A 22,971-nucleotide genomic window follows, 5' to 3' on the forward strand; every position below is an offset into this window, starting at 1 on the left:
TTGAAATTTTTTCAAAACTTCTTCCAATGTTTTTAAAACCTTTCCCAAAACTTTTTCCCAAAAATGAATGAATGAATAATGGTGGGAAAGACCAGGAGACACAGACGTGCTGGAGTCTGCGGTGACTGGACACTTGGACCTCTCTGTCTGATGAAAGTGGCGGGTCGTTGGCGGGTCTTTACCGAGTCTTTACCGAGTCTTAACCGAGTCTTTACTGAGTCTTTACTGAGTCTTTACTGAGTCTTTACCGAGTCTTTACCGGGTCTTTCCCCAGTCCTTGGTGCCGTGCTGCCCTGTCACTTGAGCGCCCCCTGGCTGCTGTCCATGCTGTACACGTTGACCAGGTGGCGGTTGAGGTGGCGCTGGTAGTCGCTCTTAAAGGGGAAGGTGCGGTCGCAGAAGATGCAGAGGTGTGGCTTGAGCTCGGCGGCGGGCGTGGCCTTGAGCTCGGCGGTGGGCGTGGCCAGGTGGGCCTTGAGCTCGGTGGGCGTGGCCGGAGCGTCCTCCGTGGTGGGCGTGAGCATCTTCAGCCCCGAGTCGTCGCTGCACTCGGAGGCGCTGTCGCTGACGTCGCTGCCCGCCTCGTGGATGCCCTCGTCCTCCTCGCAGTCCGCCGCCCTGGCGCCCGACGAGGCGCCCGACGAGGCGCCCGACGAGGCGCCCGACGAGGCCTGGCGCTGGAGGAAGAGCGGCGGGCGACCCGACGGCTTCAGGAAGACCTCTGTGGGCGACGGCGAGGGCGACGGTGGCGCCACATCGGCCTTTTCGGGAGACTGTTCCCTGTTCTCGCCTGAGTCAGGACACTGCAAAAGTTAAAAACTAGATTAGATCTCAATCACAATGGTCCACGTTTAATATTAGTCCACATTTAATAATACTGTATTTTCCGGACTATAAGTCGCGCGTTTTTTTTCATAGTTTGGCAGGGGGTGCATCTTATACTCAGGATGTGGATTTTTTAAAGAGGGCGTGTTCTGCTTTAAAGAGGGCGTGTTCAGCTTTAAAGAGGGGGTGTTCTGCTTTAAAGAGGGGGTGTTCTGCTTTAAAGAGGGGGTGTTCTGCTTTAAAGAGGGGGTGTTCTGCTTTAAAGAGGGGGTGTTCTGCTTTAAAGAGGGGGTGTTCTGCTTTAAAGAGGGGGTGTTCTGCTTTAAAGAGGGGGTGTTCTGCTTTAAAGAGGGGGTGTTCTGCTTTAAAGAGGGGGTGTTCTGCTTTTGTCAGTCCCATAGCTCCAGTCTATATCTCACTACAATGATGACAAACCTTCTGTTGGTCTGTAAATGCAGTAAATTAGAATAACTGCCTTGTATAAAATGTCTCTCTCAAAATGGCTGTAGTGAATGTCTTGAAATAGGCCTCTGTCTCTTTAAGAACCTCTGAGCCTTTAGACACGCCCCCTCCACACGCTGTCTGTGGCATCAGTGGGGAGGGGGTTCTGCTGAGGAGCAGTGGTTGGTTACTCGGCTGGTGACCAAAGCTCGGAGGCGTCTCCAGGAGGTGGGGGCGTTCCTAGGAGGACTCAGGCAAACCTATCCCTAAAATGGCCGCCATCAGGCAAACCTATCCCTAAAATGGCCGCCATCAGCCAAAAATTCAACCAAAATGTGACAAAAATTCAACAAAAATTTGACAAAAATTCAACAAAAATGTGACAAAAATGTGACAAAAGTGACAAAAAATGACAAAAAATCAACAAATAAATGACAAAAAATGTGACACAAATTCAACAAAAATGTGACAAAAATGTGACAAAAATTCAACAAAAATGTGACAAAAATTCAACAAAAAAATGACAAAAAATGTGACACAAATTCAACAAAAATGTGACAAAAATGTGACAAAAATGTGACAAAAATTCAACAAAAATGTGACAAAAATGTGACAAAAATTCAACAAAAATGTGACAAAAATGTGACAAAAATTTGACAAAAATTCAACAAAAATGTGACAAAAATTCAACAAAAATTCAACAAAAATTCAAAAAATGTGACAAAAAAATGACAAAAATTCAAATTCAACAAACACCTATCCCTAAAATGGCCGCCATCAGAGTTTTTACAGATGACTCACAAATATGTGAATGTGCCGAGGCAACACTTCAGCCATGTTTTTAATGAGGGAGTGACAGAATAACAGGATGGGAAGTATGTCCTGGAACAATCATCATAAATGTGCGATCCAGTTTTGGATTTATAGGCTGCAATTTTTGAATTTTTCCCCCTAAATGTCAGGGGCTCTACAGAAGAAGTGTAGTGACTGATCATCTTCATACTGTAGATTTTAGTTTATTTGGATATAACCTCACTGCAGTAGAAGCAGGAGGTGGATCTGATAAAGCTTCACAAAGATGGTCGTCCTAATCACTGCGGAGGCACTTTAAAGGTTTTCCAGAGCCAGGAGGCTGTGGGAATGACCTTCAGATGTTTAGTTTTTCACAAAAAGCAATGAAAATGTGGCAAAAACACAACAGAAAAGTTACGAAAATTAGTCTGTTTTCTCGTCTGAAACTAAAGTAAACTTGGTCGGATCAGAACAAATGTTTCTCCTCAATTGAAGTAATTTAAACCAATGCTTGATATTTACTTTCTGTAGTGAAGCGGCTTCGTCCACGTTCTCCTCTGGAATCACGGCTCGTTTCTCAGGCGTTTTCTCCAGACGTTTTTCAGATGTTTTCTCCAGTCGTTTCTCAGATGTTTTCTCTTGTTTTTCAGGCGTTTTCTCCAGTCGTTTCTCGGGCATTTTCTCCAGTCGTTTCTCAGGCGTTTTCTCTCGTTTCTCAGATGTTTTCTCTCGTTTCTCAGATGTTTTCTCTCGTTTTTCAGGCGTTTTCTCCAGTCGTTTCTCAGGCATTTTCCCCAGTCGTTTCTCGGGCGTTTTCTCTTGTTTCTCAGATGTTTTCTCCAGTCGTTTCTCGGGCGTTTTCTCCAGTCTTTTCTCGGGCGTTTTCTCTCGTTTCTCAGGCGTTTTCTCCTCACACTTCTCCACCTCCTGCTCCTCATTTTCAGCCACTTTAGAAACAAACTCCTCCACCGAAACGCTTTTCTTCTTCCCCGTTTTACTCGCCGCCTTCTGTCCTTTCTTCACCGGTTTCCTCACAGCTCCAGACACTTCCTGCACAGTTCCTTTCACCGTCTCCGCCTCTTCCTCCGTCACGTTTTGAGCTTCGCTTTGTCCGTTCTCACACAAAGCTCCTCCCGGGTTCTCCTCGTTTTCAGACGATTCCCTCTGGATCATCTCCGGTTCTCTCTTCATCACGTCCACACCGACGTCACGCGTCTCAACCGAGTCTTTTACCATCTCCCGATCCGGCTCTTCCCCTCGTTCCTCTGCGGCCGCTGATGATTCCGTCACCTCCATGTTTTGACTTTTCTCCGCCTCCTTCTTGCTCTTCTTCTTCCTCGGTTTGTTCTCCATCGTTCTCCTCCTCTTGATCTTCCCCTGCGGCTCCTCCTCCTTCTGCGACAGATCCAGGACCTCCAGCTTCCTCTTGGTCTTCACCTTCTTCGCGGTTTTCTCGGTTCTCTTCACCTTCTTCTTGGCCTCCGTCTTGGGCGCCTCCTCCTCCTCCTCCGCCTTCTTGCTGCGCTTCTTGGGCATGACGCGCTCCACCGCCTTCACGAAGTCCTCCACCTTCTTCTGCTTGAGCTTCTTGTCGTCGTCCTGAGGTTTGGGGCTCTTGAAGGACAGGTTTATGGGGCTGGTGTCGTCGTCCTCGTCGTCCGTGCCGTCGGCCACGTCCAGGAAGTCGTCCTCGTCCTCCTGCTCCTCCTCTCGGTTCTCCAGGTCAGACTTCTTCACCCGGAGCTTCACCTTCGACACGTCCAGGTTCACCTGAGGAGAGACGAGAGGACGGGAGGTTTAGACCTGGAGACTCTTTACAGAAGAACTACATCGTGTTCAGAGACAGGTTTAAATGGATTTAGATTCTGGATCTGGTTTTGTTTTTGAATAAACGAGAAGAGTTTATGAGTTTTAAGTTTTCTTCATAACATCTAAAAGCTCAGCCCAAACTGTCTGAGGTTTTGTCCTTTTGAGACGGAGATTAATCCAGGAAGTAACTCCAGCATTTTGCAATGGTTTATAAAATTTGCTAATTTTCAAAAACTTTACACTGTTTCACACTTTTACAAAAAAAAACATCTAAACTTTTACAATTTTTTCCCCCAATTTTTTTATTTTTTTTTTATTTACAAAAAATAAAGTAAGAGTTGAATACCTGGCAGCCGGCGTGCCTGCTCTTCAGGTGGTTTAATAACAGAGTAAGGGTTGAATACCTGGTGATGCTAATGATGCTAATGTTAATGTCGCTAATGCTAATGATGCTAAGGCTAACGATGCTAACGCTAACGATGCTAACGCTACGCTACTGTCGCCAACCCTACTGTCAATAACGCTACTATCGCTAACACTAATGATGCTAATGATGCTAATGTTAATGTCGCTAATGCTAATGATGCTAAGGCTAACAATGCTAATGTTAATGTCGCTAATGCTAATGATGCTAAGGTTAACGATGCTAATGCTAATGATGCTATGGTTAACGATGCTAACGCTACGCTACTATCGCTAGCGCCAATGATGCCATTGTGAATGTCGCTAATGCTAATGATGCTAAGGCTAACGATGCTAACGCTAGTGATGTTAATGTTAATGTCGCTAATGCTAATGATGCTAAGGTTAACGATGCTAACGCTATGCTACTGTCGCTAACGCCAACGATGCCATTGTGAATGTTGCTAACGCTAATGAGGGTAATATCGCTAACGCTAATGATGCTAACGCTAACGATGCTTACGCTACACTACTGTCGCTAACCCTACTGTCAATAACGCTGCTGTCGCTAACGCTTATGATGCTAATGTTAATGTCGCTAACGCTAACGATGCTAACGCTACGCTACTGTCGCCAACCCTAGTGTCAATAATGCTACTGTCGCTAACGCTAATGATGCTAACGCTAACGATGCTAACGCTAACGATGCTAACGCTACACTACTGTCGCTAACCCTACTGTCAATAATGCTACTGTCGCTAACGCTAATGATACCTGGCAGCCGGCGTGCCTGCTCTTCAGGTGGTATAATAACAGAGTAAGGGCTGTATACCTGGCAGCCGGCGTGCCTGCTCTTCAGGTGGTATAATAACAGTAACAGACACAGAGTAAGGGCTGTATACCTGGCAGCCGGCGTGCCTGCTCTTCAGGTGGTATAATAACAGAGTAAGGGCTGAATACCTGGCAGCCGGCGTGTCTGCTCTTCAGGTGGTATAACAGACACAGAGTAAGGGCTGAATACCTGGCAGCCGGCGTGCCTGCTCTTCAGGTGGTATAATAACAGTATCAGACACAGAGTAAGGGCTGAATACCTGGCAGCCGGCGTGCCTGCTCTTCAGGTGGTATAATAACAGAGTAAGGGCTGTATACCTGGCAGCCGGCGTGCCTGCTCTTCAGGTGGTATAATAACAGAGTAAGGGCTGTATACCTGGCAGCCGGCGTGTCTGCTCTTCAGGTGGTATCAGACACAGAGTAAGGGCTGTATACCTGGCAGCCGGCGTGCCTGCTCTTCAGGTGGTATAATAACAGAGTAAGGGCTGAATACCTGGCAGCCGGCGTGCCTGCTCTTCAGGTGGTTTAATAACAGAGTAAGGGTTGAATACCTGGCAGCCGGCGTGCCTGCTCTTCAGGTGGTATAATAACAGAGTAAGGGTTGAATACCTGGTGATGCTAATGATGCTAATGTTAATGTCGCTAATGCTAATGATGCTAAGGCTAACGATGCTAACGCTAATGATGCTAATGTTAATGTCGCTAGCGCTAATGATGCTAACGCTAACGATGCTTACGCTACACTACTGTCGCTAACCCTACTGTCGCTAACCCTACTGTCAATAACGCTGCTGTCGCTAACGCTTATGATGGTAATGTTAATGTCGCTAACGCTAACGATGCTAACGCTACGCTACTGTCGCCAACCCTACTGTCAATAATGCTACTGTCGCTAACGCCAATGATGCCATTGTGAATGTTGCTAACGCTAATGAGGGTAATATCGCTAACGCTAATGATGCTAACGCTAACGATGCTAACGCTACACTACTGTCGCTAACCCTACTGTCAATAACGCTGCTGTCGCTAACGCTAACGATGCTAATGTTAATCTCGCTAACGCTAACGATGCTAACGCTACTGTCGCCAACCCTACTGTCAATAATGCTACTGTCGCTAACGCTAATGATACCTGGCAGCCGGCGTGCCTGCTCTTCAGGTGGTTTAATAACAGAGTAAGGGCTGAATACCTGGCAGCCGGCGTGCCTGCTCTTCAGGTGGTTTAATAACAGAGTAAGGGCTGAATACCTGGCAGCCGGCGTGCCTGCTCTTCAGGTGGTATAACAGACACAGAGTAAGGGCTGTATACCTGGCAGCCGGCGTGCCTGCTCTTCAGGTGGTAACAGACACAGAGTAAGGGCTGTATACCTGGCAGCCGGCGTGCCTGCTCTTCAGGTGGTAACAGACACAGAGTAAGGGCTGTATACCTGGCAGCCGGCGTGCCTGCTCTTCAGGTGGTAACAGACACAGAGTAAGGGCTGTATACCTGGCAGCCGGCGTGCCTGCTCTTCAGGTGGTAACAGACACAGAGTAAGGGCTGTATACCTGGCAGCCGGCGTGCCTGCTCTTCAGGTGGTAACAGACACAGAGTAAGGGCTGTATACCTGGCAGCCGGCGTGCCTGCTCTTCAGGTGGTAACAGACACAGAGTAAGGGCTGTATACCTGGCAGCCGGCGTGCCTGCTCTTCAGGTGGTATAACAGACACAGAGTAAGGGCTGTATACCTGGCAGCCGGCGTGCCTGCTCTTCAGGTGGTATAACAGACACAGAGTAAGGGCTGAATACCTGGCAGCCGGCGTGCCTGCTCTTCAGGTGGTATAATAACAGAGTAAGGGCTGAATACCTGGCAGCCGGCGTGCCTGCTCTTCAGGTAGTAACAGACACAGAGTAAGGGCTGTATACCTGGCAGCCGGCGTGCCTGCTCTTCAGGTGGTAACAGACACAGAGTAAGGGCTGTATACCTGGCAGCCGGCGTGCCTGCTCTTCAGGTGGTATAATAACAGAGTAAAGGCTGAATACCTGGCAGCCGGCGTGCCTGCTCTTCAGGTGGTATAATAACAGAGTAAGGGCTGTATACCTGGCAGCCGGCGTGCCTGCTCTTCAGGTAGTATAATAACAGAGTAAAGGCTGAATACCTGGCAGCCGGCGTGCCTGCTCTTCAGGTGGTTTAATAACAGTATCAGACACAGAGTAAGGGCTGAATACCTGGTGATGCTAATGATGCTAATGTTAATGTCGCTAATGCTAATGATGCTAAGGCTAACAATGCTAACGCTAATGATGCTAATGTTAATGTCGCTAACGCTAATGATGCTAACGCTAACGATGCTAACGCTACGCTACTGTCGCCAACCCTACTGTCAATAACGCTACTATCGCTAACACTAATGATGCTAATGTTAATGTCGCTGACGCTAACGATGCTAACGCTACGCTACTGTCGCCAACCCTACTGTCAATAATGCTACTGTCGCTAACGCTAATGATGCTAACGCTAACGATGCTAACGCTACACTACTGTCGCTAACCCTACTGTCAATAATGCTACTGTCGCTAACGCTAATGATACCTGGCAGCCGGCGTGCCTGCTCTTCAGGTGGTAACAGACACAGAGTAAGGGCTGAATACCTGGCAGCCGGCGTGCCTGCTCTTCAGGTGGTAACAGACACAGAGTAAGGGCTGTATACCTGGCAGCCGGCGTGCCTGCTCTTCAGGTGGTATCAGACACAGAGTAAGGGCTGAATACCTGGCAGCCGGCGTGCCTGCTCTTCAGGTGGTATAATAACAGTATCAGACACAGAGTAAGGGCTGTATACCTGGCAGCCGGCGTGCCTGCTCTTCAGGTGGTATCAGACACAGAGTAAAGGCTGTATACCTGGCAGCCGGCGTGCCTGCTCTTCAGGTGGTATAACAGACACAGAGTAAAGGCTGAATACCTGGCAGCCGGCGTGCCTGCTCTTCAGGTGGTATCAGACACAGAGTAAAGGCTGTATACCTGGCAGCCGGCGTGCCTGCTCTTCAGGTGGTATAATAACAGAGTAAAGGCTGAATACCTGGCAGCCGGCGTGCCTGCTCTTCAGGTGGTATAATAACAGAGTAAGGGCTGTATACCTGGCAGCCGGCGTGCCTGCTCTTCAGGTAGTATAATAACAGAGTAAAGGCTGAATACCTGGCAGCCGGCGTGCCTGCTCTTCAGGTGGTTTAATAACAGTATCAGACACAGAGTAAGGGCTGAATACCTGGTGATGCTAATGATGCTAATGTTAATGTCGCTAATGCTAATGATGCTAAGGCTAACAATGCTAACGCTAATGATGCTAATGTTAATGTCGCTAACGCTAATGATGCTAACGCTAACGATGCTAACGCTACGCTACTGTCGCCAACCCTACTGTCAATAACGCTACTATCGCTAACACTAATGATGCTAATGTTAATGTCGCTGACGCTAACGATGCTAACGCTACGCTACTGTCGCCAACCCTACTGTCAATAATGCTACTGTCGCTAACGCTAATGATGCTAACGCTAACGATGCTAACGCTACACTACTGTCGCTAACCCTACTGTCAATAATGCTACTGTCGCTAACGCTAATGATACCTGGCAGCCGGCGTGCCTGCTCTTCAGGTGGTAACAGACACAGAGTAAGGGCTGAATACCTGGCAGCCGGCGTGCCTGCTCTTCAGGTGGTATAATAACAGTATCAGACACAGAGTAAGGGCTGTATACCTGGCAGCCGGCGTGCCTGCTCTTCAGGTGGTATCAGACACAGAGTAAAGGCTGTATACCTGGCAGCCGGCGTGCCTGCTCTTCAGGTGGTATAACAGACACAGAGTAAAGGCTGAATACCTGGCAGCCGGCGTGCCTGCTCTTCAGGTGGTATCAGACACAGAGTAAAGGCTGTATACCTGGCAGCCGGCGTGCCTGCTCTTCAGGTGGTAACAGACACAGAGTAAGGGCTGTATACCTGGCAGCCGGCGTGCCTGCTCTTCAGGTGGTATAATAACAGTATCAGACACAGAGTAAGGGCTGAATACCTGGCAGCCGGCGTGCCTGCTCTTCAGGTGGTATAATAACAGAGTAAGGGTTGAATACCTGGTGATGCTAATGATGCTAATGTTAATGTCGCTAATGCTAATGATGCTAAGGCTAACGATGCTAACGCTAATGATGCTAATGTTAATGTCGCTAGCGCTAATGATGCTAACGCTAACGATGCTAACGCTACGCTACTGTCGCCAACCCTACTGTCAATAACGCTACTATCGCTAACACTAATGATGCTAATGTTAATGTCGCTAATGCTAACGATGCTAACGCTACGCTACTGTCGCTAACACTACTGTCAATAATGCTACTGTCGCTAACGCCAATGATGCCATTGTGAATGTTGCTAACGCTAATGAGGGTAATATCGCTAACGCTAATGATGCTAACGATGCTAACGCTACACTACTGTCGCTAACCCTACTGTCAATAACGCTGCTGTCGCTAACGCTAATGATGCTAATGTTAATGTCGCTAACGCTAACGATGCTAACGCTACGCTACTTTTTTTTCTTTTTTTTTACACCCTACTCTCAATAATGCTACTGTCGCTAACGCTAATGATACCTGGCAGCCGGCGTGCCTGCTCTTCAGGTGGTAACAGACACAGAGTAAGGGCTGAATACCTGGCAGCCGGCGTGCCTGCTCTTCAGGTGGTAACAGACACAGAGTAAGGGCTGTATACCTGGCAGCCGGCGTGCCTGCTCTTCAGGTGGTAACAGACACAGAGTAAGGGCTGAATACCTGGCAGCCAGCGTGCCTGCTCTTCAGGTGGTTTAATAACAGAGTAAGGGCTGTATACCTGGCAGCCGGCGTGTCTGCTCTTCAGGTGGTATAATAACAGAGTAAGGGCTGAATACCTGGCAGCCGGCGTGCCTGCTCTTCAGGTGGTAACAGACACAGAGTAAGGGCTGTATACCTGGCAGCCGGCGTGCCTGCTCTTCAGGTGGTATAATAACAGTATCAGACACAGAGTAAGGGCTGTATACCTGGCAGCCGGCGTGCCTGCTCTTCAGGTGGTATAATAACAGTATCAGACACAGAGTAAGGGCTGTATACCTGGCAGCCGGCGTGCCTGCTCTTCAGGTGGTATAATAACAGTATCAGACACAGAGTAAGGGCTGTATACCTGGCAGCCGGCGTGCCTGCTCTTCAGGTGGTATAATAACAGAGTAAGGGCTGAATACCTGGCAGCCGGCGTGCCTGCTCTTCAGGTGGTATAACAGACACAGAGTAAAGGCTGAATACCTGGCAGCCGGCGTGCCTGCTCTTCAGGTGGTACTGCAGGTTGCACTTCTTGGAGGCCGCGTACTTGCACAGGGGGCAGTTGAACTGGCGGGGGTTGAGGTGGAGCTCCACGTGCTTCTTGAAGTTGCTCCGGTCGGCCGTCTTGTACTCGCAGTACGGACACACCAGGGGTTTGGGGCCGTTGTGCACCTGGCGGGCGTGGCGCGTCACCTCGTGCTGATTGGCCGCCAGGTAATCGCAGCTCTCGCACTTGAACGGACGCTCGCCTGGGATGGAGAGCCAGGAGAGTGAGGATAATAATTAGCATCAGCTCTGACAGAACACACGGGACACGGGGTCAGAGGAGGAACACGTGGCTACGGCACCGGGACGTTCACCGTGAACCACATTAAAGATCTACAACCAAAGCACTGATGTTCACACAAAGACCCAGCTCTTACACTGGGTCCTTTATCTGAGCTTCTGTCTTTCCTCTGAGCTAGAACGTCCCGGTGCCGTAGATGTGAGCTTTTACCGGGTTAGCGTCCGACGGCAGCTTCAGAGAAAAGGAGACACTCGGTTAAAGACTTCAGACCTCGGAGCTCGGGGACAGGAGGGTCATGTGACTCACCGGAGTGCGTCCTCATGTGGCGGGTCAGGTGGGTTTTCTGTGAGCTGGAGTAATCGCAGAACGGGCACTGGAACGGCCGCACGCCTGAGGGAACAAAAACAAAACCCAGTCAGACAATTCAGGAAACAAAACCCAGTCAGACACTTCAGGAAACAAAACCCAGTCAGACACTTCAGGAAACAAAAACAAAACCCAGTCAGAGACACTTCAGGAAATAAAATATACTCAACAAATGTAAGAGCAGATTAATCATGTTCATTTATTCCTTTTCCTTCCATTTCATTCATTTGCATTCAAGCATTTGTTTGTGGTGAAACGAACAAGAAAAATACACATTTCCCCCAATTTTTCTACGTGTTTCTTTTCCCTCATTTTCCAATTTGTTTTATTTTTTCAAAAATCTTTCATTGTGTTTGTTTTTTAACTTGTGTTTCACTTTTTGTCTTTTAAATGTTCATGGACCAACAGCATAAAACTTGAATATATTTTTTCGACACTAAACTGGTGTTGTTTAACAGCACCAACCACCTGTGTTTTTCCCTAATTGTCCCAAAAGTTTAGAAAAAGTAAAGTTTAGTTTTTTCCCATTTTTATCCCCCTCATGTTTTTCCCAATTTTACCTTACATTTTCCCAAATCTTTCAAAAATGTTCCCAAATTTTTTCCATAATTTTCACACCATTTTTCTTCTTTTTCTCTACATGTTTTTCTCCCCTGATTTTTCCCAATTTTTCCACTTGTTTTTCCCAATTAGTTACCTGTGTGTGTGTGTGTGTGTGTGTGTGTGTGTGTGTGTGTGTGTGTGTGTGTGTGTGTGTGTGTGTGTGTGTGTGTGTGTGCTCTTCACGCTCGTTTACCTGTATGTGTCCGGATGTGCTGGACGTAGTTGCTCTTGCGGTCGCTGAAGTACGAGCACTGGCTGCAGGTGTGTAGTTTACCTGTGTGTGTGTGTGTGTGTGTGTGTGTGTGTGTGTGTGTGTGTGTGTGTGTGTGTGTGCTCGCTCTTCGTGCTCGTTTACCTGTGTGTGTGTGTGTGTGTGTGTGTGTGTGTGTGTGTGTGTGTGTGTGTGTGTGTGTGTGTGTGTGTGCTCTTCGTGCTCGTTTACCTGTGTGTGTCCGGATGTGTTGGACGTAGTTGCTCTTGCGGTCGCTGAAGTACGAGCACTGGCTGCAGGTGTGTAGTTTACCTGTGTGTGTGTGTGTGTGTGTGTGTGTGTGTGTGTGTGTGTGTGTGCTCGCTCTTCGTGCTCGTTTACCTGTGTGTGTCCTGATGTGCTGGACGTAGTTGCTCTTGCGGTCGCTGAAGTACGAGCACTGGCTGCAGGTGTGTAGTTTACCTGTGTGTGTGTGTGTGTGTGTGTGTGTGTGTGTGTGTGTGTGTGTGCTCGCTCTTCGTGCTCGTTTACCTGTGTGCGTGCGGATGTGCTGGACGTAGTTGCTCTTGCGGTCGCTGAAGTACGAGCACTGGCTGCAGGTGTGTAGTTTACCTGTGTGTGTGTGTGTGTGTGTGTGTGTGTGTGTGTGTGTGTGTGTGCTCGCTCTTCGTGCTCGTTTACCTGTGTGCGTGCGGATGTGCTGGACGTAGTTGCTCTTGCGGTCGCTGAAGTACGAGCACTGGCTGCAGGTGTGTAGTTTACCTGTGTGTGTGTGTGTGTGTGTGTGTGTGTGTGTGTGTGTGTGCTCGCTCTTCGCGCTCGTTTACCTGTGTGTGTCCGGATGTGCTGGACGTAGTTGCTCTTGCGGTCGCTGAAGTACGAGCACTGGCTGCAGGTGTGTAGTTTACCTGTGTGTGTGTGTGTGTGTGTGTGTGTGTGTGTGTGTGTGTGCTCGCTCTTCGCGCTCGTTTACCTGTGTGCGTGCGGATGTGCTGGACGTAGTTGCTCTTGCGGTCGCTGAAGTACGAGCACTGGCTGCAGGTGTGTAGTTTACCTGTGTGTGTGTGTGTGTGTGTGTGTGTGTGTGTGTGTGTGTGTGTGCTCTTCGTGCTCGTTTACCTGTGTGTGTCCTGATGTGTTGGACGTAGTTGCTCTTGCGGTCGCTGAAGTACGAGCACTGGCTGCAGGTGTGTAGTTTACTGGGGAAGTGGTTCCTCAGGTGTTTCCTCCAGTGATACTGACTCACTGTGGTGTAGGTGCACAGCGTGCACTTGAACACTCTGCAACACAACAAGCACACGCTCAGGACGCTAATGATGCTAACGCTAACGAGGCTAACGCTACGCTAGTGTCGCTAACCCTACTGTCACTAACACTACTGTCGCTAACCCTACTGTCACGAACACTACTGGCGCTAACCCTACTGTCAATAACTCAACAATCGCTAACGCTAATGATGCTAATGTTAATGTCGCTAACGCTAATGATGCTAACGCTACGCTAGTGTCGCTAAACCTACTGTCAATAACTCTACTGTCGCTAACGCTAACGATGCTAACGCTACGCTACTGTTGCTAACCCTACTGTCACGAACACTACTGTCGCTAACCCTACTGTCACTAACGCTACTATCGCTAACGCTAATGATGCTAATGTTAATGTCGCTAACGCTAATGATGCTAACGCTAACGATGCTAACGCTACGCTAGTGTCGCCAAACCTACTGTCAATAACTCTACTGTCGCTAACGCTAATGATGCTAATGTTAATGTCGCTAACGCTAATGATGCTAATGTTAATGTCGCTAACGCTAATGATGCTAACGCTAACGATGCTAACGCTACGCTAGTGTCGCCAAACCTACTGTCAATAACTCTACTGTCGCTAACGCTAATGATGCTAATGTTAATGTCGCTAACGCTAATGATGCTAATGTTAATGTCGCTAACGCTAATGATGCTAAAGTTAATGTCGCTAACGAGGCTAACGCTACGCTACTGTTGCTAAACCTACTGTCAATAACGCTACTGTAGCTAACCCTACTGTCAATAACTCAATCGCTAACGCTAATGATGCTAATGTTAATGTCGCTAACGCTAACGATGCTAACGCTCCGCTACTGTCGCCAACCCTACTGTCAATAACGCTACTATCCCTTACGCTAATGATGCTAATGTTAATGTCGCTAACGCTAACGATGCTAACGCTACGCTACTGTTGCTAACACTACTGTCAACAACGCTACTGTCGCTAACACCAATGATGCCATTGTTAATGTTGCTAATGCTAATGATGGTAATATTGCTAACGCTAATTATGCTAACGCTAACGATGCTAACGCTCCGCTACTGTCGCTAACCCTACGGTCAATAACGCTACTGTCGCTAACGCCAATGATGCCAATGTTAATGTCGCTAATGCTAATCATGCTAATATCGCTAATGCTTATTATGCTAACGTTAATGTTGCTAACATTAATGATGCCAACAGTAATGTCCCAACGCAAATGTCACTAACGGTGGGTGTGGTACCTGTGCTCCTGGTCTTTAAGTGGATGATGTAATGGTCATGGTGGTCGGTGTGGTACCTGTGCTCCTGGTCTTTGCTGTGGTGCTTTAAGTGGCTGATGTCATGGTGGTGGGTGTGGTACCTGTGCTCCTGGTCTTTGAGTGGCTGAAGTAATGGTCATGGTGGTCAGTGTGGTACCTGTGCTCCTGGTCTTTGCTGTGGTGCTTTAAGTGGATGATGTAATGTTAATGTCGGTGGGTGTGGTACCTGTGCTCCTGGTCTTTGCTGTGGTGCTTTAAGTGGCTGATGTAGTGGGTCATGGTGGTCAGTGTGGTACCTGTGCTCCTGGTCTTTGCTGTGGTGCTTTAAGTGGCTGATGTAATGGTCATGGTGGTCGGTGTGGTACCTGTGCTCCTGGTCTTTAAGTGGATGATGTAATGGTCATGGTGGTCAGTGTGGTACCTGTGCTCCTGGTCTTTGCTGTGGTGCTTTAAGTGGCTGATGTAGTGGGTCATGGTGGTCAGTGTGGTACCTGTGCTCCTGGTCTTTGCTGTGGTGCTTTAAGTGGCTGATGTAATGGTCATGGTGGTCGGTGTGGTACCTGTGCTCCTGGTCTTTGCTGTGGTGCTTTAAGTGGCTGATGTAGTGGTCATGGTGGGTGTGGTACCTGTGCTCCTGGTCTTTGCTGTGGTGCTTTAAGTGGATGATGTAATGGTCATGGTGGTCATGGGTGTGGTACCTGTGCTCCTGGTCTTTGCTGTGGTGCTTTAAGTGGCTGATGTAATGGTCAGTGTGGTACCTGTGCTCCTGGTCTTTGCTGTGGTGCTTTAAGTGGCTGATGTAGTGGTCATGGTGGTCATGGGTGTGGTACCTGTGCTCCTGGTCTTTGCTGTGGTGCTTTAAGTGGCTGATGTAGTGGTCAGTGTGGTACCTGTGCTCCTGGTCTTTGCTGTGGTGCTTTAAGTGGCTGATGTAGTGGTCATGGGTGTGGTACCTGTGCTCCTGGTCTTTGCTGTGGTGCTTTAAGTGGCTGATGTAGTGGTCGTAGCGGTTGGTGTGGTACCTGTGCTCCTGGTCTTTGCTGTGGTGCTTTAAGTGGCTGATGTAGTGGTCATGGCGGTCGGTGTGGTACCTGTGCTCCTGGTCTTTGCTGTGGTGCTTTAAGTGGCTGATGTAGTGGTCATGGCGGTCGGTGTGGTACCTGTGCTCCTGGTCTTTGCTGTGGTGCTTTAAGTGGCTGATGTAGTGGTCATGGCGGTCGGTGTGGTACCTGTGCTCCTGGTCTTTGCTGTGGTGCTTTAAGTGGCTGATGTAGTGGTCATGGTTGGTGTGGTACCTGTGCTCCTGGTCTTTGCTGTGGTGCTTTAAGTGGCTGATGTAGTGGTCATGGTGGGTGTGGTACCTGTGCTCCTGGTCTTTGCTGTGGTGCTTTAAGTGGCTGATGTAGTGGTCATGGTGGGTGTGGTACCTGTGCTCCTGGTCTTTGCTGTGGTGCTTTAAGTGGCTGATGTAATGGTCATGGTGGGTGTGGTACCTGTGCTCCTGGTCTTTAAGTGGCTGATGTAGTGGTCATGGTGGTCAGTGTGGTACCTGTGCTCCTGGTCTTTGCTGTGGTGCTTTAAGTGGCTGATGTAGTGGTCGTAGCGGTTGGTGTTGTAGCCGCAGCGTTCGCAGCGGATCAGGCCTTTGATCTCGCCGCCCGCGCTCTGATTGGCCGCCTCCGGGTCGTCGGGCGCCGGCTCCGCCTCCTTGCCCTTGTGGCTCCGCGCCTCCACCTTGGTCACCACCAGCAGCTTACTGGCGGCGTGAGTCTCCAGGTGCTCCACGAACTCCGCCTCGTCCTTCGCCTGCACAAACAACCATTTAAGGTGATTAAGAGAACAGCTGCTACAAAGCATGACAGTCAGGAATGAGGTCTCCTGTGGAAGAACTGGGCGTTACCTGGAAGTTGCAGGGTTTGCAGTGGAACGGTTTCTTCTTGTTCTTCTTCTCTGGACTCTGGGCGGAGTCGGGGTTCGGGGGCGGGGCTTTGCTCTCGGTGGGCGTGGCTGGTTCTCGCTTCTCTTTCTCCCGCGTGTCCGTGTCCTCTTCCCGCTCCACGACGGCGGGGCTGAAGGCGGGGGAGTCCGGGTACTCCACGATGCACACCTCGCGCTGGCTCTGGTCGTCGTAGCTGTATCTGAAAACATCGGGTTAGGGTTGCAACTTTTTGTCAAGTCGCCGCATTTTTTGTCATAGTTTTGTTGAATTTTTGTTGAATTTTTGTCACATTTCTGTTGAATTTTTGTTGATTTTTTGTCACTTTTTGTTGAATTTTTTGTCACTTTTTGTTGATTTTTTGTCCATTTTTTGTTGAATTTTTGTTGAATTTTTGTTGAATTTTTGTTGAATTTTTTGTCACTTTTTGTTGAATTTTTGTCCATTTTTTGTTGATTTTTTGTTGATTTTTTGTTGAATTTTTGTTGAATTTTTTGTCACTTTTTGTTGAATTTTTTTGTCAATTTTTTGTTGATTTTTTGTCACTTTTTGTCAATTTTTGTTGAATTTTTTTGTCACTTTTTGTTGATTTTTTGTCCATTTTTTGTTGATTTTTTGTTGAATTTTTTGTTGAATTTTTTGTTGAATTTTTTGTTGAATTTTTTGTTGAATTTTTGTCAATTTTTTGTTGAATTTTTGTCAATTTTTCTTGAATTTTTGTCAATTTTTCTTGAATTTTTGTCAGTTTTTGTGGAATTTTTGTCAATTTTTCTTGAATTTTTGTCAGTTTTTGTGGAATTTTTGTCAATTTTTCTTGAATTTTTGTTGAATTTTTGTCACTTTTTGTTGAATTTTTGTCACTTTTTCTTGATTTTTTGTCCATTTTCTTGTTGATTTTTTGTCAATTTTTGTTGAATTTTTGTCAATTTTTGTTGAATTTTTGTCACTTTTTGTTGAATTTTTGTCAAATTTTTGTCAAATTTTTCTTGAATTTTTGTCACTTTTTCTTGAATTTTTGTCCATTTTCTTGTTGAATTTTTTGTCACTTTTTGTTGAATTTTTGTCCATTTTTTGTTGAATTTTTGTTGAATTTTTTGTCAATTTTTGTTGAATTTTTGTCCATTTTTTGTTGAATTTTTGTTGATTTTTTGTTGAATTTTTGTCAATTTTTCTTGAATTTTTGTTGAATTTTTGTCACTTTTTGTTGAATTTTTGTCACTTTTTCTTGATTTTTTGTCCATTTTCTTGTTGATTTTTTGTCAATTTTTGTTGAATTTTTGTCAATTTTTGTTGAATTTTTGTCACTTTTTGTTGAATTTTTGTCAAATTTTTGTCAAATTTTTCTTGAATTTTTGTCACTTTTTCTTGAATTTTTGTCCATTTTCTTGTTGAATTTTTGTCACTTTTTGTTGATTTTTTGTCTATTTTTTGTTGAATTTTTGTTGATTTTTTGTTGAATTTTTTGTCACTTTTTGTTGAATTTTTGTCCATTTTTTGTTGAATTTTTGTTGAATTTTTTGTCAATTTTTGTTGAATTTTTGTCCATTTTTTGTTGAATTTTTGTTGATTTTTTGTTGAATTTTTTGTCACTTTTTGTTGAATTTTTGTCACATTTTTTGTATCTTTTTTTGTTATGGTTCTGTCACGTTTTTGTGGCTTTTTCGTTGCTTTGTTGTCGTGTTTTTGTTGACTTTTCATCACATTTTTTGTCACTTTTTTTGATGAATTTGTCACATTTTTGTTGAATTTTTGTCAAATTTTTTTGAATTTCTGTCACTTTTTTGATGCTTTTCCGGCACATTTTTGCTTTGTTTTCATCCTCTTTTTTGTCGCTATTTTGATGCTTTTCCTTTTAGCTTTTAGATTTGGGTAAAGCTCGGTTAAGACGGGACCGCCTTAACCACAGTTACCTGGATCTGAAAGTTCAAATGGACTTTTACCTGATGATGTTGTCGTCCTCCTCCTCGTCGTCGTCGGAGAAGTCTCCTCCCACCGTCTTCAGCTCCATCATCTCCTTAGCCCCGCCTCCTTCGGACATGGCTGCAGAAAAAGAGGCCCCGCCCCCTTCCAGCGTCCCCGCGGCGACGTTGGCGAGCATCACGAGCTGCGGCGCCGGCGTCTGGAACAGCCCCAGAGACATGCTGCACCTGAAACAAACATCAACACTCAGATCATGTGCAATGACCTCCCCTCGCCAACAGCGCCCCCTGTCTGTCAGGACCATGCAGCGCTAATCACCATCACTAAAATGACCATCTTTACCAAATCCGGTTTGTGTTTTATAAGACACTACGCCTGCTCAATCCTGTCCCGAGTCAGTGTTCTTCAACGCCCTGTACAAGAAGGGCCAAAGTCGCCTTCACCTTCAGAGGAGACTGAGGTCCTTCTGAGGAGACTGAGGTCCTTCTGAGGAGACTGAGGTCCTTCTGAGGAGACTGAGGTCCTTCTGAGGAGACTGAGGTCCTTCTGAGGAGACTGAGGTCCTTCTGAGGAGACTGAGGTCCTTCTGAGGAGACTGAGGTCCTTCTGAGGAGACTGAGGTCCTTCAGAGTCAGGACTTTTTATGACTCTGTGGTGGCCTCTGCTCTCCACTACGCTGCCGTGTGCTGGTCCCCGGGCCGCACAGAGCGGGACAAGAACAGACTGAACAAGCTGGTCAGGAGGGCCAGCTCCGTCCTGGGCTGCCCCCTGGGGGACAGGAGGGTGTTAGCCAAGCTCACCTCCATCATGGACAACACCTCCCACTAGGGCTGCACAATATATCGCGAAACATATATCGCAATATTAGCTGATGCAATATCCGTATCGCGAGAAGCCACAATATATCGCAACATCACCATAGCCTTCATCTGACTGAGATCGACCCATTTTTTTGCAAACTCAAGCTCATGCATTGAAGTCATGTGTAACAGTTCAGTTTTAGTTTAACATTTACTAGCTTTGTTAAATTCTACCCTTGTTTTGGTCCTGATTGGATGTTTTTAAAGTCTTCTTTTGACACAGTTTGCTGAAAAAAATGGAACATATCGTGTTTGATGAGATATCGCAATAATATTTGCATTTTTGCATTTTTAGAATTCCCAGTGTTTCCTCTGAGGGAGCCCTCTGCCCCGGGAGCGGTGGTCGGCTGTGGCTGTGTGGGCGCTGTCCTCTGGGTGCCCGGATGGAGGTGTGGTGCTTCTGCTGCACCTCCGCTGGGTGTCCGGTGGTGGTGCCCTGTGGCTGTGGCTGATGTACCGCTCCTGGTGCAGACGGCTCCTCTGATGGCATTTCCTTACCTGGTTCATCTGTACCCAGACTCAGCATTACGTCCATTATTTCATCGTGTATGGGTGTGTGTGTGGCTGCGTGTGTGCGTGTGGCTGTGTGTGTGTGTGTGTGTGTGTGTGTGTGTGTGTGTGTGTGTGTATGTGTGTGTGTGTGTGTGTGTATGCCTACGTGTGTGCCTGCGTGTGTGTATGTGGCTATGGGGAGGGGGTGGGGTGAGCAGTGTTGTTGTCTGTTTGGAAGAGTGGGTGGTTGGGTGGGCGGGAACTGCTTTTAATCTGTAAAGCACTTTGTGTTACAACCTTGTATGAAAAGCGCTTTATAAATAAAGTTTTGATTGATTGATTGAATATCATTATCGCGATATTGCACAGCTGTATCGCATATCGCAAGTCACTTCAATATCGTGCAGCCCTACCTCCCACTCACTGCACGGGCCTGTAGAAGAGCTGAGCAGCTCTCTCAGTGGCAGACTGAGACACCCTCAGTGCAGGACGGAGCGCTACCGCAGGGCCTTCATCCCCACTGCTGTCAGACTGAACAATAAGACTGTGAAGTCACATGTGCAATATTCTCTATCAGCTGCACTTTAGTAACTCTGAGTGATCTTCTTGAACGCCGACTGTAACAAGTGAATTTCTCCTTTGTGAGATCAATAAAGGATTATCTTATCTTATCTTATCTTATCTTACATTAGGCTAATCTTATAATAGTGTTTCACATTCTCAAACTTTCTAAAACACAGTATTGTTTACACATCATCAAAAGGCTTTACAGTTACTCAACCCCTTAACTCCCGCCTGAACCGAGAGGATCTTTTTCCTCACGTCAGATTTTTTTTCCATCATTTTTTTGTTGGGTATTCAACTCATTTTTGTAACTTTTTTCGTCAATTTTTTATCAATTTGTCATTTTTTTGTCATTTTTTGGTCAATTTTTTTATCAATTTCCCTTTTAAAACACTTAGACTTTTTCATAAATTTTTCTCACTTTTTTGTCACATTTCCATCCTTGTTTTTGTCTCAGTTTTGTTGGTATTTTCTCACCTTTTTTCCAGAAGCTTTTGGATTGGGGTAAAGCCAAAGTGGAGAAAATGTGCTCGGTTCAGGTGGGGGTTAAGGGGTTAAACTGATTTAATTATGTATCACATAACTCCATCCATCCACCACGTCAAGGTGGAGGCTCCAGGAGGGGAAACACTGCTGTAGCTCCAAACGGGCTGAAACTAGAAGTGATCCGGCTCTTCCAGGGACACACAGACCAGACAGGAACAGCTCAGGTAAACCAGAGCTTTAGAAAAAAGGGACTCAAACCCAAAGATTTAAATTTATACACTTGTATATCGCCTGGTAGAGTTAATACATTTTGGGCAGAACTGTGAACTGTTACATTGAGTTCTTGTCACAAAATAAAGCGCAAATATACATGATTATCGGTTATCGGTATCGGGACATGCGGGATTATCGGTTATCGGTTCAAATTGGCGTTATCGTGCATCACTAGTTATGAACACACTCACAACTAAGAGTTTTCTTGACTATTTACTTTACTTTAATCTTAATTTATGCTCATTTAGCCGCTCTGTGTGTTCAAGTCCTGACAACTTCACCGAACTTCTGTCCAAACTTTCCACATTAAGTCATGTTTCACCAAATCATTCATAAACCCCTTTTTGAAAACAACCCTTTTGTCTTGTTCTCCAGCTCGGAGGCGCCTAAACCGCACGTGTGCAGTTGTTTTGGTGAAGCAGATGCAAAAAGGAGCTTCACGAGGGACATTTTGTTGTCGGCCATTTTGGAACAGCACCACACCTCAGAGACAGCGCCAGCTCGGCCTTGTTCCAAACCCCCATACGGCAAATTCTATTCAATCCTAGCGACGTTTAACCAAACCCTACGACACAACTAACTCCCTAACTCACATTCACACTCACCTGGCCGCAATTCGGCTTCATCAAATGTAAAATGACTGACGGCATTTTAGTTTAAAAGAGGAATCTCCACTGGCCACGTGACGGAAACCGACGGGCGATGCGCGTCTTAAAAGCGCAGGGATTTACAATGGGGTTCGTTTTTACGGGTTTGAAAGTTTAACCTTCAAGTTAAGTCGACTTTAATTAAACTTTACAACGATGTCATTCAGGAATATCGAGTAAACATGACAAAGGGAGAAGAACAAGTGCACGCAACAACTTTTAAGCGTCGGAATGATGTGATTTTAAGATTTAGATCGAGATCCGGGAGAAAAGTTCGCTCACGGAAGTAGACTTTGTTTGACTAAATGGGTAAATAAAGTAGTTGAAGTAGTGTTAAAGTGTTGTTACGGGTGTTGGGGGAAGAGAAGCGTTAGTTAGTGAGGTTTAGCGGCCGTTTAGAGGTTTAAGGTCCGAGAGTTAGCCGTGGTCCTGATCAGCCCCAGGACAGCGCCTCCATTTTGGCCCAACCAAATCAGTCCCGAAACACTTTCTAAAGCGGATAAAAGTGGGTCAAAAGTCGCTCCGCGGGGCTCAAACCCCCCCGGGGCCCGGCCGCAGACCCCCCGCACTCACCTGCTCTAGTTCGGCGGACTTTGGTCGAGTTTCGGCTCCGTTTGAGGCGGTTTTTCGGTCGCAGACGGAGCGAAGAGACGAAAGTTTCAGCACATTCCTCCACACGCTCTCACTGACGCAGCGTGACGTCAGCGCGCACAGCTGCACTAAATGGAGGCCGCCCGGCAGGAAAAAAGGGGATTAAAAATAAAAATAAAAAATGAACACAGCGCTGAAATAAAAAGAGACAAATTAGAAAATAAATAAAAAAATAATCTAACTTAAAAATAAAATGATCCGCCCAGTAAGACGAATCAATAAATAATACAAATTAAAAAAATGAATGAATGAAACAAAAATCAATGCTCAGCACAACAGGAGGGAAAAAGGAATAAAAAATAAAAATAAAAAATGAACAAAGGGCTGAAATAAAAAGATACAAACTAAACAAAAGTAGAAAAAAACAGATGATTTAAAACATAAAATGATCCGCCCAGTAAGACAAATACATACATTATAACAATTTAAAAAGTATTAAAGTAAAACATGCACATTTCAGGTATAGTATAATAAAATAAAACAAAACAAGGCATTAAAATCAAAGTTAAAGTTAATTAAAATCAAAATAGTTTATTAGTAAAGTATTACGATTATTGTGCGGCACAGTAGCACAGCGGTTAGTGCTCTCGCTTCACAGCTAGAAGGTCCGGGTTCGATTCCCACCTGGACGGGCCTTTCTGTGTGGAGTTTGCATGTTCTCCCCGTGTCTGCGTAGGTTTCCTCCGGGTACTCCGGTTTCCCCTACCACTA

General features: G+C 46.4%; 1 protein-coding gene across 1 annotated transcript; it reads right to left on the reverse strand.

Moving 5' to 3' along the window:
• Positions 1-245: 245 nt before the first annotated feature.
• rest (RE1-silencing transcription factor) lies at positions 246-22,292 on the reverse strand. The gene is made up of 10 exons (XM_079582493.1): positions 22,183-22,292; positions 18,308-18,514; positions 16,332-16,569; positions 15,981-16,237; positions 13,002-13,162; positions 11,009-11,092; positions 10,399-10,664; positions 2,581-3,828; positions 655-803; positions 246-618 (listed from the first exon to the last, which is right to left on the reverse strand). The coding sequence occupies exons 2-10, from the start codon at positions 18,505-18,507 to the stop codon at positions 297-299; spliced, it is 2,925 nt and encodes a 974-aa protein (XP_079438619.1). The 5' UTR covers positions 18,508-18,514; positions 22,183-22,292; the 3' UTR covers positions 246-296.
• Positions 22,293-22,971: the final 679 nt, after the last annotated feature.

This window comes from Gobius niger (assembly GCF_951799975.1).
Source record: "Gobius niger genome assembly, chromosome: 24".
Taxonomy (NCBI): Eukaryota; Metazoa; Chordata; class Actinopteri; order Gobiiformes; family Gobiidae; genus Gobius; species Gobius niger.